Source organism: Theropithecus gelada, chromosome 4 (genome assembly GCF_003255815.1).
Source record: "Theropithecus gelada isolate Dixy chromosome 4, Tgel_1.0, whole genome shotgun sequence".
Lineage (NCBI taxonomy): Eukaryota > Metazoa > Chordata > Mammalia > Primates > Cercopithecidae > Theropithecus > Theropithecus gelada.
This window is the reverse complement of record NC_037671.1, coordinates 159,666,621-159,683,972: the sequence shown is the minus strand read 5'-3', so window position 1 is coordinate 159,683,972 and position 17,352 is coordinate 159,666,621. Positions and strand designations below refer to the sequence as shown.

The following is a 17,352-nucleotide window of genomic DNA, read 5'->3' as shown; positions in this document are numbered from 1 at the left end:
GCAATGAACAGTTTACAGTGTGAACCCAATAAAATCACACACACAGATGCCTTTTGACGATTTTAAAGGGCTATGAACACATACTTAAGTAGCTGTTAGTTTTACACACAATTATCTGTGTCAAGCAATGCACTAGAAGTCTGTGAAACATTCAGCCACTCTCTTAGTTCTGAGTTTGGAGACTGGAATGCTCTCTGAGAGTGTCAGGTGTCCTCCCACGTTCACTGATTGGCAAAGGGGAGATGGGGGCTGGGAAGGGGGAGGCTCACTCAGGAGTCCAGACAGTGGTGGGGACAACCTGAGTGCTCAGTCGTAAAGAGGAAAGGCAGAATTTTTCCTTGCTATGGCTGGAACAAAGGCACTTTTGATGCTGGAAAACTTCATAGATGGAAAATTTTTACCTTGTAGCTCATATATAGATTCTTACGACCCATCAACGGGGGAAGTGTATTGCAGAGTGCCAAATAGTGGAAAAGATGAGGTGAGTATATGCACTTAAAGAAGACTGAAATGTGTTTAATATGTTGGGCAATTATGGGTAACAATTTTCTAAAAGCAGAGGCAGTTGGGGGAAGATGTAGGATTGTTAAACATGATAGAAGGAAGATTCGAGTTCTAAGAAGATTTACCTTGTAACTGGACTGTATGATACATAGAACAAATGTCTTAATATATTCAGAAGTAAGTCATTTTTGTAGCCAAACTAACATAGCCCCGTGTGCAGTTTGTGTGTGTGTGTAATTCTCAAACATTTCCTAATCAGTTTCTAGTACAAAGTATTATTTGTAAGAGCTATCGCTTTGTTAAATATTCCCTTTTCTCCACCAAGCACTGCTTAAATTTACCACTATATCCATGGAATTTAAAAAAAAAATGTGTAGCATTACTAAAACAAATAAACAAGCAAAAAACTGTGGGCTTTATTTTAGATTGTCTTCTCATAATTTCTCATGTCTTCAAAATACCTAGTAAAATAAAATCAATCATTTGAATGATGAAACTCAAAATCAAATTCCCATATATTTTTGGAGTTAGATTCAACAGCATCTTTTTTCTTATTCAAAGTGTTTAATGGCATATGCATTACATTTTTTTAGCAATGTAGTATTAATTTTAGTTGGAGAATTTTGTAAAATATTTGAGATATATTTGATTAGCTATCAATTATTGACTAGCTGATATATATATAGTCATCTGATGCCTTATGAATTATAATTTATTATTTTTAAGGCACAAAGAACTAGATTATTTAAAATATAATTATCGCCTTCATATAAAGATATATATTCTATGCAAAGTTTTTTTTGAAGAACACTGCTATTTTTTTCTCTTTTGTTAATACTTCAAATCTGTCTTGCATTTAAAATAAACCTTTAGACTTAGGGATTAATGTTTGCAAATGTTGGTTAATGCATTGGTTAAATTATAATCTGCAATTTTGTTTGCTTCAAATGACGTAACACAGCTCTGGGAAATCCAGCTTTGTGTTTTCCACTCTTCCTTGTTTGCCAAAGTGAAGTTAAAAATGACAAACATGCCAAATTCAGCTGAAATATTTCCTGCAGTTAACTGCTCATATCTTTTTAGAAAATAGAGTGAGATATGGATGCACTAGCTAGTAGAGTAATAGATATGTTCAATTTCCCAGCAATCCTAATTCCAAATATCCTATCTGATCCCATAAGTCATAGTTTTTTTCTGGCTTGAAAAATATGGTTACCATACAAACCGCATGTCCAATTTCCCAAAGCATCACCCAGAAAAATGTTGCTGGTGCTGCTAACAGTGGCTCCTATTTATTCAGCTTTTGCTATGTGCTTTGCAGTCATTAAGCTCTTTTTAAAAAAATTAAAAAATTAATACATAATAATTGTACATCTTTATGGGCATATGCGACATTTTGATACATGCAGACAGTGTGTCATGCTCAAATCAGGGTAATTAGGATCTCCATCACATTAAACATTTATCATTTCTTGGTTTTGGGAACATTCCAAATCGTTCTTCTAACTATTGTGAAATATACAATAAATTATTGTTAACTATTGTCACTCTACTAGAACTTTTTCCTTTTAATCATATTTTTGTATTAATTAGCCAACCTCTATCCTCTCCTCTACCCTTCCCAGCCGCTGGTAACCATAATTCTACTCTCTACCTCCATGAGATCAACTTTTTTAAGCTTCCACATATGAGTGAGAACATGTAATATTTGTATTTTTGTGCCTGGCTTACTTCACTTAACATAATATCCTCCCGCTCAAATCGTGTTGCTGCAAATGACAGGATTTTGTTCCTTTTATGGCTGAATAATATTCCATTGTGTATATATACCATATTTTCTTTATCCATTCATCTGTTGATAGACATTAGGTTGAGTTTTTATCTTGACTATTGTAAATATAGTGCTGCAACAAACATGGGGGTACAGGTATCTCTTCAGTATACTGAGTTCCTTTTCTTTGGATTAAAAATTCCAGTAGTGAGATTGCTGGATCATATTGTTGTTCTATTTTTAGTTTTTTTGGAGAAACCTTCATATGTTTTCCATAATGGCTGCACTAATTTACTTTCACACCAACAGTGTATGTGTCTTCCCTTTTTTCTGCAGCTTCAACAGCCTTTTTTATTTCTTGTTTTTTAATAATAGCCATTTTAACTGGGATGAGATGATAACTCATTGTAGTTTTGATTTGCATTTCCCTAATAATTAGTAATGTTAAGCATTTTTTATATACCTGTTGGCCATTTGTACATCTTCTTTTGTGGACTATCTATTTAGATCATTTGCCCATTTTTAAGTTGGATTTGTTGGGGGGGGCTATTGAGTTGTATATGTATACATAAAAGCTCAAGCTCCTTATATATTCTGGTTATTAATACCTTGTAGATGGATAGTTTGCAAATATTTTCTCCTATTCTGTAGGTTGCCTCTTAACTCTGTTGATTGTTTCCTCTGTTGTGCAGAAGATTTTTAGCTTAATGTTATTTTATTTATTTATTTATTTATTTATTTAATTTTCTTTTGTTGCCTGTGCTTTTGAGGTCTTACCCAAAAAAATCTTTGCCCAAATCAATGTCCTGAAGTATTTACCCTGTGTTTTCTTATAGTAGTTTCAAAGTTTTGAGTCTTAAAATCTATCTAAGTCTTTAATCTGTTTTGATTTGATTTGGTGAGAGATAGGGGTCTAGTTTCATTCTTCTGCATATGGTTATCCAGTTTTCCCAGCACCATTATTGGAAAGACTATCTTTTCACCAATGCATATTTTTGGCAGCTTTGTAAAAAACGAGTTGGCTGCAAATGCATGGATTTATGTCTGGATTATCTATTCTGTTTCATAGGTCTATGTGTGTGTTTTTACACCAGTACCATGCTATTTTGGTTACTATAGTTTTATAGTATATTTTAAAGTCTGGTAGTGTACATTCAGTAAGCCCTTTAACATGGATTATCCAAAGAAGCAAGTTATAAGAACCTAGAAGTCTCTATTATGATCCTTATTTTACAGAGGACAGTGCTAACACTCTCATCTCTGATGCTTAGATCCATTGGTATGTGCACATGTGTGCACACACACATTTGCATTATAGCATTGCAGTTATAAGCACATACTAGAGTCAGACTGCCTGGTTCAAAGACAAGCTGCACCACTTGGTATCCATGGCCTTGACTTAGAGCTGAACTTCTGCAAGGCTCAGTCTCCTCATCTATATAATGAGGATAATAATGATATCTACTTTATAGTGTTATTCTGAGGATTAAACAGACTAATATGTGTAAAGCCCTTAGTGCTTGGCATATAGTAAATGCTTTCTATGCATTAGCTTATGCTAATATTGTTATATGTAGTACATTAATGTGTATTCTATATTACATGGACATAAGATGTGCTATAAGGCAACTTAGAAAATATGAGTGGACTTGAATTTTCTGAATAGCAAAAAGATCAGATTTTTACATTGAGTGGGAATTCATGCTCCTCTTGTTGGCTGGCAGTGGGGCTTCCTCATGACTGCAGCTAGTGGTGGAGGAAACCAAAGCCATCTCTTCCCCCATCCTGTCTACAGGTCCACATCCGAGATTTAGTTTTTGAGGTGAAGCCACCATATTTCTAGAAATTTCTAATTAAGATGAGAATCATTTTAAACCTTACTTCAAATCAGCTAAAAGTGATTGTATTAGTTCGTTCTCACACTGCTATAAAGATACTACCCAAGACTGGGTAATTTATTAAGGAAAGAGATTTAATTGACTCACAGTTCTGCATGGCTGGGGAGGCCTCAGGAAACTTACAATCATGGCCAAAGGGGAAGCAGGCATGTCTGGTGGCAGGCGAGACAGCGTGTGAAGCCCAGGAAAAACTATCATTTATAAAACCTTTAGATCTCATGGGGAATCACTCACTATCATGAAAATAGCCTCCACAAACCAATCACTTTCCTCCCTCAACATCTGGGGATTACAATTCAAGATGAGATTTGGGTTGAGAAACAAAACCTAACCATATCAGTCAGTTTGCATGAGGAAAATGAAGTAGGGGTGTGGGTCAGGTTTTGAATGAGGGCTACCACAGGCTCGGGTGGCTAGATTGCTTCAGGTCAAGTCCTCCAAAAAAGATGCTCACGGCTGCCAGAAGCCTATGGAAAAGGATTCTGAGTCTGAGCCAGGGCCCAGTGGTGGAAGACAGCTGTGATTCTAATAACTTTTCATGCATGTGAGAAAGGAGAGGAGTGAGACACGGGTTAGGGATTTGTCATCACTGGAGAAGGCATTACTTAGACATTGCTGGAGAGAAGAGAAAGGCAGAAGAGGACTTGAAAATTATTTTGCCTACATCACATTTTGGCCATGAGTTGATCCTGCCCATACCTTCCCATACATATATTGTTTCCTTTTGTATGTAACTCTAAAAGCAAGTACCCAAGCCATCTGTTCAGCCACAAATCTCCTCTTCCCCAGTAAGGCCTCTTCCACTGGGCAGAACCAGGCAGCAGGCAGAGCAACCTGTGATCCTGGGAACCACCAAAATCTGGGTTTGAGTCCTGATTCTGCCACTTATTAGCTGTGTGACCTATGGCAAGTTACTTGAGTTTCTGTGTCTCAGTTTTCTCATCTGTAAATTGGGCATAGAAATACTTATTTTATAGAATTTTATTTTATTTTTATTTTTTTTTTTTGAGACTGAGTCTGGCTCTGCCGCCCAGGCTGGAGTGCGGTGGCCGGATCTCAGCTCACTGCAAGCTCCGCCTCCCGGGTTCACGCCATTCTCCTGCCTCAGCCTCCCGAGTAGCTGGGACCACAGGCGCCCGCCACTTCGCCCGGCTAGTTTTTTGTATTTTTTAGTAGAGACGGGGTTTCACCGTGTTAGCCAGGATGGTCTCGATCTCCTGACCTCGTGATCCGTCCGTCTCGGCCTCCCAAAGTGCTGGGATTACAGGCTTGAGCCACCGCGCCCGGCCATTTTATAGAATTTTAAAAGGACTTAAACAAAATAATTTGTATAAAGTATTTAGCATATTCCCTTATATAAAAATTAGTCAATAAATTATGAATATAATTAGTCATTTCAAGTGAAATTGACAATCTGAGGATGTAATTTCACCCAAAATTTCAGACCTTATAAGATATGTCAGAGCTGAGTTAGAAGCTTTAGAGATTCCACATATCTAGATTAATTTTCTTCTTCTGTAATATATATACTATATATATGCACTATATATATAATATGTGTATAACATATACATTTTTTTGAGACAGGGTCTCAGTCTGTCACCTAGGCTGGAGGGCAGTGGCACAATTACAGCTCACTACAGCCTCTACCTCCTGGGCTCAAGTGATCCTCCCACCTCAGCCTCCTGAGTAGCTGGGAGTACAGGCATGCACCACCATGTCCAACTAATTTTTTTTAAAAAACTTTGTATAGAAACAGGGTCTCACTATGTTGACCAGGCTGGTCTCAAACTCCTGGGCTCAAGAGATCCTCCCAACCCAGCCTCCCAAAGTGCTAATATTACAGGCATGAGCCATCACTCCTGGCCCACAATATTTTTAAAAATTCTAGTTTCTGAAGTGATTGAAAATGTACATCTGTTAAAATTCAAATAGCTTCTTTCTAATGCTCTGATTACCACATTCAGGATGCATTGGTTGAAATGGAGTGTGTTTCTTTGTTTCTGTGGTACCCCTCCTTTGCTGGTCATGTAAACACCTGTGTCATTTACTTGGTGGGTGGCCCAGCACTGAGGCATGCTGAATATTCAAAATTAGGTGTGGGCCAGGCGCGGTGGCTCACACCTGTAATCCCAGCATTTTAGGAGGCCGAGGCGAGTGGATCACTTGCATTCAGGAGTTTGAGACCAGCCTGGTCAGCATGGTGAAACCCCATTTCCACTAAAAATACAAAATTAGCCATGCCTGTAATCCCAGCTACTGGGGAAGCTGAGGTGGGAGAATCACTTGAACTCCGGAGGCAGAGGTTGCACTCCAGGCTGGGCTACAGAGTGAGAATCCGTCTAAAACAACAACAACAAAAAAATGAGGTGTATGGAGACCTGAGGATTCTGGTTTCGTCCATCCCCTCAGGAGTAACAGCTTTAAGGTGACCCTCTCTCCCATTTGCTCCTCAAAGATCGAAGCCGCGGTCAAGGCCGCCAGAGAAGCCTTTCCCGGCTGGTCATCCCGCAGCCCCCAGGAGCGCTCGCGGGTCCTGAACCAGGTGGCGGATTTGCTGGAGCAGTCCCTGGAGGAGTTTGCCCAGGCCGAGTCTAAAGACCAAGGTGAGAGTTGCCTCTTAACTGTAACATGGGACTCAGGGCATCTCTGATTATTCATGTTACCCCTCCTGGGGCCATCGGGCCAGCCCATATGCCTGCTCCTCTGTCAATAGTAGAAGTGGAGAGCAAACCCTCTCCTGCTCCAGGCCTGGGAAGGCCAGGATTTGCAGCTGGCCCACCCCATCTCATTCAGATGGCCAGAGAAAGTCACATGGCTGGACCCAAAAGCTGAGGGGCAAAGAAATATACTCTGTCCATTGGATGAAAGGAAGTGCAAATATATACAGCAAAGGGCATGGACATAGAGAGATGAAGAACTAGGGCTGATCATGCAGTCTCCTACTCATTCTAAGCAGAAAATTTCAAAGCAAAGATAATTTGAAAAGCAGTTATGCAGTCAGGTTATTTAGGATGTTTTCTGATATGTCAGTCACCATTCCACCCCCGATACATTTTCTGATTTTTTTTTTCCACTCCTTCCCTGAGGTCAGGGTAATGGAGTAAATATCTGTAAATGTTTGCAAGAATATCTGTTAGGATAAGGCAAGAGTTTTAAAAATTATATGTGTGCTATAAACCAAGCCCAAATTCGAAAGCAGCCTGAGTCCAAGCCCTTGAAAAGGAAATAGTTCTCTGTTGGTGTTCCTGGCCAGTCTCCCTACATCGCTAAAGAGAACTCAGAAGCAGTCCAGGTAAGCTTCTGTTTCTCTTTCTACTCCATCCAGGAGCTAGGACGTGTAGGGCATGTGATGGGCGAGCAGGTGCCATGCAGCATCCCGTGCCAGGGAGTTCCCAGCCGCCCTTCTGATGACTCTACCATGTGTTGGGAGGTCATGAAATACACATTCCACGTGTGTGAAAGTGTTTCGTTTTCTGCTGTGCAAATACAACGGTCCTAACACCCATATTTCAATGCCTTTGTCACAGGTACAAAGCCTGGTGACTGAATTGCAAGAGTTTGTGTGGGTGAAGTGGTAGCATCTGGCAAACTGGGGATGAGAATGATGTGTTCAGTCCACAAAACAAAGATTATTGACTCAATTTTCACCCCCCACTTCAGTTTCCAACCTTATACCGAAATATTTTATGGTTTTATCAAACCATGATCAAATATTTGTGAGGTCAAGAAATGCCTGCCCGGCCGGGCGCGGTGGCTCAAGCCTGTAATCCCAGCACTTTGGGAGGCCGAGACGGGCGGATCACGAGGTCAAGAGATCGAGACCATCCTGGCTAACACGGTGAAACCCCGTCTCTACTAAAAAATACAAAAAACTAGCCGGGCGCGGTGGCGGGCGTCTGTAGTCCCAGCTACTCGGGAGGCTGAGGCAGGAGAATGGCGTGAACCCGGGAGGCGGAGCTTGCAGTGAGCTGAGATCCGGCCACTGCACTCCAGCCTGGGCGGCAGAGCGAGACTCCGTCTCAAAAAAAAAAAAAAAGAAATGCCTGCCCCAGGCTGGAAGGAATCCAGGCCGTTTCAGTGTGAGTTGGGACACGTGGGCGGTGGAAGCTGATGGATAGAGTGTCCCCATTAGCCGATAGTGCTTTATGTTGTTTGCTTCTTACAGGGAAAACCTTAGCACTGGCAAGAACCATGGACATTCCCCGGTCTGTGCAGAACTTCAGGTTCTTCGCTTCCTCCATCCTGCACCACACGTCAGAGTGCACGCAGATGGACCACCTGGGCTGCATGCACTACACGGTTCGGGCCCCGGTGGGAGTCGGTAGGTGCTGTTCAGTGACAGCCCGCCTCCTGCTTATGCTTGCAGTTGCTCACACCATTCTATGTCATTGTCCTCAAGGAACAGGCTAAGGAAAAGGAAAAGCTGATATTTTTCTTTTATCTAAAATCCATTGGCCTAAAAAATCTATTTCTAGTTTATTTTATTTGTGTCAAATTCCCTACTTTTGTTTTTTTAAACAGAGTCTCTCTCTGTCGCCCAGGCTGGAGTGCAGTGGCATGATCTCGGCTCACTAGCCACCACACCTAGCTAATTTTTATATTTTTAGTAGAGACAGGGTTTCACCATGTTGGCCAGGCTAGTCTCGGACTCCTGACCTCAAGTGATCCTCCCACCTTGGCCTCCCCAAGTGCTGGGATTACAGGCATGAGCTACCATGCCAGGCCTCATGTTCTCCAGTTATTCCTGAAACATTATCTTGGAAAATCATAGGGAAAAGAATGATGCTAAGAGTAAATACATAAATTCGCATGCTAGGATTTTTTTTTTCTACTTATATTTAAAAAAGGAAAAACCAGGCTGGGCGCAGTGGCTCACGCCTGCAATCCCAGCACTTTGGGAGGCCAAGATGGGTGTATCATCTGAGGTCAGGAGTTCGAGACCAGCCTGGCCAACATGGCGAAACCCTGTCTCTACTAAAAATGCAAAAAATTAGCTGGATGTGGTGGGGCGCCTGCAATCCCTGCTACTTGGAAGGCTGAGGCAGAGAGTCATTTGAACCCGGGAGGCTGAGGTTTCAGTGAGCTGAGATCGTGCCATTGTACTCCAGCCTGGGTGACAAGAGTGAGGTTCCATCTGCAACAGCTACTTGGGAGGCTGAGGCAGGAGAGTAGGTTGAACCCGGGAGTCGGAGGTTGCAGTGAGCTGAGATCGGGCCACTGCACTCCAGCCTGGGTGATAGAGCGAGACTCCGTCTCAAAAGAAAAAAAAAAGGAAGAACTATTTATGTACATTAAATAAATTAATAAGCGTAGGGCATGTAGTATGGTGCCAGGTATGTGATAAATAAGCCTCTACTGAGAACTATCTTACTTCATGCATTCCTTTGCCTCTTGACCTTTGGAGGAACGTATAAATAAATGTCTGCGATGACTAAAACTTTCCACTAGATGTCACTGTTTCCTCAAAGAAAAAAACAATCATTTTTTAACTTGTTACATTTTATGAATATAAGTTAAAAGGAAAAAAAAAATGGGACATCTCATTGCTTTGGTTCCTTGAAACCTTCAGAAATTATGTTTTCAAGGCATTGTGGAAAGCTCTACCTCCTCCTAAGAAACGTGCTAATACATTTTGCTGCAAAAATATTTTTATCCCCTAAAGAATGGATTTTTCAATGGGAAATGTAATAATCTAAAAGATGCATTTACTTTCATAGCACAGGCTTGAGGGAAGAGTATAAAATAAGGTGAATCAATTTCCTTTCAGAAGGTAGATTTTTATATTTGTGTGTTTTGTGGTTGGAAACCTGGGTAGTTTCAGAATATTGCATGGAGACACAGTCTAGCTGCTGATTACATTATTCATCCAGCAAATCTCTCTGATCAGGATACAAGTGATAATCTAGAGAGAATTTTTATTTAAAAATATTTAGCCAAAATGGATGTCACAGTCTATGTGCCAAAGGTTATTGGCTTTACTGATAGGAGGGCCCTCACAAGGAATACTCCGAACCTATTGGCCCCTATTTTATGAATAATTATAGAAAGCTTGAGATTTTATGTCTCAACCCACAACAGATTTGAAATAAAGGTAAAGAAACGTGTTAGAAGAAATAACAGCCGGACAGTTAAAATAATGAGGAAGGAGACTACATATAAGCAAAGCTTTTTGAAAAAGTAAAGCTCAGTCTATAAATCTCAAAATGCATCACATTCGAGAACTGTTTAGTGATAGGTGACAACTGTTTTTTTATTTTTTATATTTTTTTGAACTTCCAGGGGACATGTGCAGGATGTGCAGGTTTGTTACATAGGTAAATGTGTGCCATGGTGGTTTGCTGCACCTATCAACCCATCACCTAGGTGTTAAACCCAGCATGCATTTGCTCTTTATCCTAATGCTCTTTCCCCGACCTTCCCTGACAGGCCCTCGTGTGTGTTGTTCCTTTCCCTGTGTCCATGTGTTCTAATTGTTCAGCTCCCACTTATAAGTGAAAACATTCAGGTGTTTGGTTTTCTGCTCCTGTGTTAGTTTGCTAAGGATAATGGCTTCTACCTTCATCCATGTGCCTGCAAAGGACATGATCTCGTTCCTTTTTATGGCTGCATAGTATTTCATGGTGTATATGTACTCCATATTCTTTATCCAGTCTATTATTGATGAGCATTTGGGTTGATTCCATGTCTTTGCTACTGCTATTGTGAATAGCAAAGTGCTGCAGTGAACATACGCGTGCATGTATCTTTGTAACAGAATGATTTCTATTGCTTTGGCTATATGATAGGTGACAACTCTTTAGCTCTGGAGTTTGTATTGCTGTTGTTCATAATCAGGAACCATCAAGAAATGGGTAAATCATATTGACTTTACTTTGTTTTAAAAGGTGCAGTTGCTTGGAATATATTTTAGACTCATTTCCCTGAAGGTGGCTACATATAAGCAAAGCTTGGGAAGAAGTTAGAAGAGTAAGCTAAGTTTCCTACAGCATGAAGGAGTTTTGCGTTAATAACCCCACTTGGCCAGTCCGCCTCAGAGGGGTGTGCTGTGCTTCTGTTCTCATCCCTTAGCTGGTCTAATCAGCCCGTGGAATTTGCCACTCTACTTGCTGACCTGGAAGATAGCTCCAGCGATTGCTGCAGGGAACACTGTGGTGGCCAAACCCAGTGAGCTGACTTCAGTGACGGCGTGGATGTTGTGCACTCTCCTCGATAAAGCAGGTAATTAGGTGTTGGGGTTGCGGGGCAGGCACAGAGTTGGAGCAAAGCTATAGTTTATAGAAATCTTCCACTCAGCAGCACAATTGATTCCAGTGACGCCTTGGGCTTTGTCTTCTGATCCTTGTCTGGGAAATCCCCTCCACCCACAGGGTTCCCTCATCCTGCTTCCTGTCTTCAACGCCAGAGCAGTGCTACTGCAGGCAAGTTCCACTCCCCAGGGTGGGCCACTGGCAGCACAATAGTGACACAGACTTAAACAGCCCCATCAAATCAAAGACACCAGCCTACTCCAGAGAGTCAGTTAAAATCTTAAATTGGGGCTGGGTGCGGTGGCTCACGCCTGTAATCCCAGCACTTTGGGAGGCTGAGGCAGGTGGATCATGAGGTCAGGAGATCGAGGCCATCCTGGCTGATACGGTAAAACCCCGTCTCTACTAAAAATACAAAAAATTATCCAGGCATGGTGGCGAGCACCTGTAGTACCAGCTATTTGGGAGGCTGAGGCAGGAGAATGGCATGAACCTGGGAGGCAGAGCTTGTAGTGAGCTGAGATTGCACCACTGCACTCCAGCCTGGGCGACAGAGTAAGACTCTGTCTCAAAAAATAAATAAATAAATAAATAATAATAATAAAAAATAAAATCTTAAGTTGGAATCACAAGTTAATCTTGATGACAATAAGAATATTGCTAGGTACACCTATAGTGTGCTTAGCTGTAGAATACCTAGTAGAAGTAACCCGATTTTAAGAGCTCTAAATATACATCCTTCAATTTTCCCTGCCTTTGGGACCGCTCCTGGAAAGCTAATACAATATGGCCTCTTCCTAGCATATCAAAGTTCACGCGTTTGCTCCTTGTTCTTTTTCTGCTAATAGTTTATTGGCCGCATTCAGGATGCGCTCCTGGTTTTGTTCTGGGGTGTAGCTCCGCACAGGCACAGGCTGGCACTCTTTCAAGGTAGCAGGCGGGAGACCCCAGCAGCCCTCCTGTGAGAAGTCCCCTTAATGTAAGGTCTTTTGGCCACGTCACCCCACAGCCAGGGCAGGAGTGCTGGGTGGTGGGGACAGACTCACCGTCTGTCTAGCTGAGTCTTTCCTTGCTGCCTTTCAGCTCATCGAGGGGCACTGCTGGGCTCTCCTGTATCCACAGAATGCCCGGTGGGTAAGAGCCCATCCCTCTCTCCCTCTTCAGAACACCTTTCTTAGAAGCACAGACAGACACATTAACTTCCAGTAAACCCTGGCCAGTTCTTTAGTCCACGAGGAAGATGATGGCTCAAAACTGAGGCTGTTTAGGGAACGGCACTGGGCCTTCGGATCCCAGGTCCTCCGGAGGAATGAGGCCTCCCAGCCTAGGACTCCGGGTTGTCATCTGTGGAGATCCCAGGCTTCGAGGTGGAGGGAGTGGGGCGGGGCATATAATTTAAAAGTGCCGACCCTTCCCATGTTCCTCCTCTACAAAAGACCCCACAGTCTAATCCCATTCTTTGTAAAATGAAGTCTGTGGTGTGTGCAAAGGCACGACATATTTCTTCCCTGCCTGGTGACTGCAGGTTCCCCAGAGTGGACTAGGCCTGGGGCTTCCCCTCTACTGGGACTTGGAGGCAGGGGTGGCGCCGCAGAACCGTGTTCCCTTAACCACTCTCTCCTGAGACCAAGCACGTCTGGATCAGTGATGAGTTATCTTTCCCAGCCAGTCTGTCCTGAATCTGGCCTGCATGAGAGTTTCTGTTTCCATCTCCGCACAGCATTGATCTTATTTCTTGTGGGCTAATAAGCCCATGAAACTAAGACAGCCCTTCTCCTCTTTCCTCCATGGGTTGAAACTTCCTCCCCTGACAAATACAGCTTGTCATCTTCACCTTGCTCCTCTCTTGAGCCCTCGGTTTCTCCACTGGGATTGGGAGGAATGTGAACCACATCTGTGTCATCTGCTTTAGAATCATGTAAGAGAAGCTTTTAGTGGGGAGGGAAAAGCGAAAATAACTAATTCATTCTGGATGTTTAAAGAGTTAGCTCCTCTAGTCCTGGGCATTTAAACAGACTTGACGGATAACCTTCCTTTGAAATAAACTCATTTTTAAAAGGACACAGTGAATACTTCTGTGGGATTCCTGGAATAGTCATTGTTTCTTGGGGGCACCAAATATTTGCCCTAATTCCTGGAGTGCCCATTGACTGCATTTTCCTGGCCCTTCCCATTAGCTGTGTGGGGTGGTGGGGTGGGGGATGTGTGTGTGTGGGTGTGTGTGGGGGGGTAGGGAACGTGTGTGTGTGGGTGTGGGTGTGGGGCAGGGGATGTGTGTGTGTGAGGGGGTGTGTGTGTGCTCTATTTAAGCCTAAAATTCTTCTTGTTGCCACCCTGCCAAGCCCCGACATTTGAGGGGTTTCCTTCTAGTCTGTTCTCGTCTGTTCCTAACTTGTCTGTTAGCCACCTCCCCTGAGTTTTGCTAACTTGTTATTTGTCAATTAAACTGCTTTCCTTCTCTTATCACCAGAATCTCTTCAGGGTTAGAGGGCAGAGATCTTGAGAAAAATTCCATTAATTTCTGGGTAAAACGTCAAAATGGTACTGGGAAATAATGGCCAGCCGACATTAGCATCCAAGCCCAAGGGAATGTGATCAAAATGTTAATACCATCGAGGGGAAGGCAATTCACTGCGGCATGGGCTCATTTTACTGTGGGGATAAATATGCAGTGCTTCTGCATTCTCTCTCACCCTCGGTTAAAATGCTACTATGGGCGGGACGTGGTGGCTCATGCCTGCAATCCCAGCACTTTGGGAGGCTGAGGCGGGCGGATCACGAGGTCAGGAGATCAAGACCATCCTGGCCAAAATGGTGAAACCCCGTCTCCACTAAAATACAAAAAAATTAACTGGGGGTGGCGGGCGCCTGTAGTCCCAGCTACTCAGGAGGCTGAGGCAGGGGAATCGCTTGAACCTGGGAGGTGGAGGTTGCAGTAAGCTGAGATGGTGACACTGCACTCCAGCCTGGATGACAGAGCGAGACACTCTGTCTCAAAAAAAAAAAAACCAAGAAACTACTGTGAACATTAGCAGTGATTCCATTCATTTTTGCCTTCAGGATTGATAAAGTCTAACAGTCCACCCCCTCCTGCCCCACACCCCATTCACGCACATGCATATCCCATCACTGGTGGAGATGCTGGGCCCCGCCCAGGAAACTGTGGGAAACTTGTCCTTGTTTCATCCCAAGGGAGGGCCTCTCCTTCCACACTTTTCTTTGCCCCAACCCAGAGCTGGGGTGCTCTCACATGGTGCCAGCCACTCCTCTGACAGTGACCTACAGTCTGGGACTGACCTAAGTTAGATTTCAACAAATGTGCACGTTGGGTACAGAGATGCAACACTTAGGCCAATCCTAAGAACTGCCTAGACACAGCGTGATTATACAGATGACTTTCTTTTTGGGCATTATAGAGATGATTTTCTTTTTAAAACTTCCTTATTCATGAACCATTTCTAATTTGAATAATGTACACTAAGCATTCATTCACTCATTCATTTACTTAAGTCATTAATCTGCTGGCTTTGCTGCTTACTGGTTGTTATTCAATCTCACTTTGCCTCAAATTTCTTCCTGGTGAACTAAGTGTAATAAAACTACCTACCTCCTAAGGTTGTTGTGAGGCCAGAAGGGTGTGAGTCACGGATAGCAGTGGTGACCCCACAGTAAGCACCCTATCTAATGTTTGCATTTACTGGTCTGAGTTCCCTGTGCTGTCAGCTGAAGAATCATAAGGTTCATGCATTTGGAAAGGAGGGTTTTATTTCTTATAAATCGTTGCAGCCTGCAGACTGACCATCTTGCAGGCTGGGAAGTGTAGCCCCTGCCCAAAGTGGAGAACGAGTACTTGGAGGAGGCGTAAAGGGAACAGAAATTTATCCTGAGCAGGGTGGCTGAATATTCATGTTTAGTAGGATATAGGAGGAGTCATGAATATTTATAAACGAGAAACAGGTGCATGCATAGGAGAGCTTCATGTGTCTTCACTGGATCACGTGCTCAAAAAGATGGCAGCCTTAGCATGTTCTGAGGGTGGAGTTTTTGGTCATCTGACGTCAAAAGGTGAAGCAGAGGACATGAAAACCCTCATGACATACCCTCGGCAAGTCGGCCAAAACCAGTCCAGACATGGTGGTCAGTTTTTAGGAAGGGATGCGTTGTGAGACTGGTGAGCTGCCACATCTAAACTGCAAAGAGGGAGGAAAATTTGGTTGCAGTTTCAGATGTTTAGCTAAAGGCGATAAAGGAATAGGTTGTTCATTTCTTGTTTTTTAGAGCTGGTTTCTGCTTACACTCAGGAAAGAATTCTGGTTAAAGATTAATAAGGAAGGGTCATACTATGGCGTGTTTGACCTCTCACCCTTTAATGGCTGGGAATTCAGTTTTTAAGGTTTCTCTGGTATCCCTTTGGCCAAGAGAGGGTCTATTCAGTGAACTGGGGGAGCTTAGGATTTTATTTTTGTTTCTCAATGCCAAACTAGGCTGTGGCACAGAGTATACAATGGAGAGCAAAGAACAGATACTGTTTCTGCCCTTTGCTAGTGTACCTTCTAGGTTTGTGTGTGCAGGCAATGAACAAGTAAGTCCAGAAAACACATGGATAGGCCGGGTGCAGTGGCTCATGCCTATAATCCTAGTACTTTGGGAGGCTGAGGTGGGCAGATCACTTGAGGTCAGGAGTTCGAGACCAGCTTGGACAACATGATGAAATCCCCTCTCTACTAAAAATACAAAATTTAGCCAGGCATGGTGGTGCATGCCTGTAATCCTAGCAACTCGGGAGGCTGAGGCAGGAGAATCTTTTGAACCCGGGAGGCGGAGGTTGCAGTGAGCCAAGATGGCACCACTGCACTCCAGCCTTGGTGATAGAGCCAGACTCCATCTCAAAAATAAAATAATAAAAAAGAAAACACATGCATAAATGCACGAATATACAGGGTAGCAGGGTCTTGTGATAGTAAAGATGGGGGCACCCATTTTTGGTTGTTTGTGGTACTTGTAAGTTGGCTTTATAGTGTTATGATGTTATTTATAAGCAAGGTGCACAGGACTTCCAACCTGAAACCCACCCTCCCTGGGAGCCTCGCCTTCCTTCCCTGGGCCAAGATAGTCGATTTCTTCTTTGCTCCTCTGCCGCATGTATACACCTCTCTACTTAACATTTTCACACTGCATTGTGACTCCTGGACACCAAGATGGAGCAGGGGGCTGCTCCCCTAGGGGGCTTGACCTGCCTGAGACTATCTCTGCATCCTCAAGCCCTAAGGCCTAGCCAGTATTATGGAACGAATCACCTAAAATATGTTCCACCCTGCGTCTCTCTAGGGCAAAGCATCCGGTGGAATCCTACCTGGTGTGTACTGTGGGCTGAGGTGACTCTGTGGGTTTTGCTTTGCTATTAAACCAGAGGCAGTCATGAAAGTTCCACGTGTTGTAAAACCCAAGTGCTTCCTCCATCCCCACCCACTCCCATTCAAGCGATTGGACTTTCAAGGAGAATTTCCATGTAACTTGAACTCTTCAACATACCGAGAATTACTATAACTGATATGGTTTCCTATCCAGGTGTTCCACCAGGTGTGGTCAATATTGTGTTTGGAACTGGACCCAGGGTGGGTGAGGCCCTGGTGTCCCATCCAGAGGTGCCCCTGATCTCCTTCACCGGGAGCCAGCCCACCGCCGAGCGGATCACCCAGCTGAGCGCTCCACACTGCAAGAAGCTCTCCCTGGAGCTGGGGGGCAAGAATCCTGCCATCATCTTCGAGGACGCCAACCTGGATGAGTGCATTCCGGCAACCGTCAGGTCCAGCTTTGCCAACCAGGTGTGTCCCCTGGGGTTCTTCTCCCTCCCCTCCATGGCCCCGTCAAGCTGGATCTGGTTCATCACAGTGCAACGCCTGGAGCAAGCAGCTCAATCCAGTGCCAT

General features: G+C 43.5%; 1 protein-coding gene across 3 annotated transcripts in view; it reads left to right on the top strand.

Moving 5' to 3' along the window:
* Positions 1-274: 274 nt before the first annotated feature.
* Positions 275-17,352, top strand: part of ALDH8A1 (aldehyde dehydrogenase 8 family member A1) — a 32,612-nt gene continuing 15,534 nt past the window's right edge. For 2 of the 3 annotated variants that reach the window (XM_025383082.1, XM_025383079.1), the window contains exons 1-5: positions 275-481; positions 6,632-6,779; positions 8,342-8,497; positions 11,245-11,394; positions 16,992-17,248. In XM_025383082.1, the coding sequence (XP_025238867.1) occupies positions 344-481; positions 6,632-6,779; positions 8,342-8,497; positions 11,245-11,394; positions 16,992-17,248 (849 nt within the window). In that variant the 5' untranslated portion in view covers positions 275-343. The remainder of the gene's footprint in view (positions 482-6,631; positions 6,780-8,341; positions 8,498-11,244; positions 11,395-16,991; positions 17,249-17,352) is intronic. The other variant, XM_025383081.1, reaches the window with a different exon arrangement.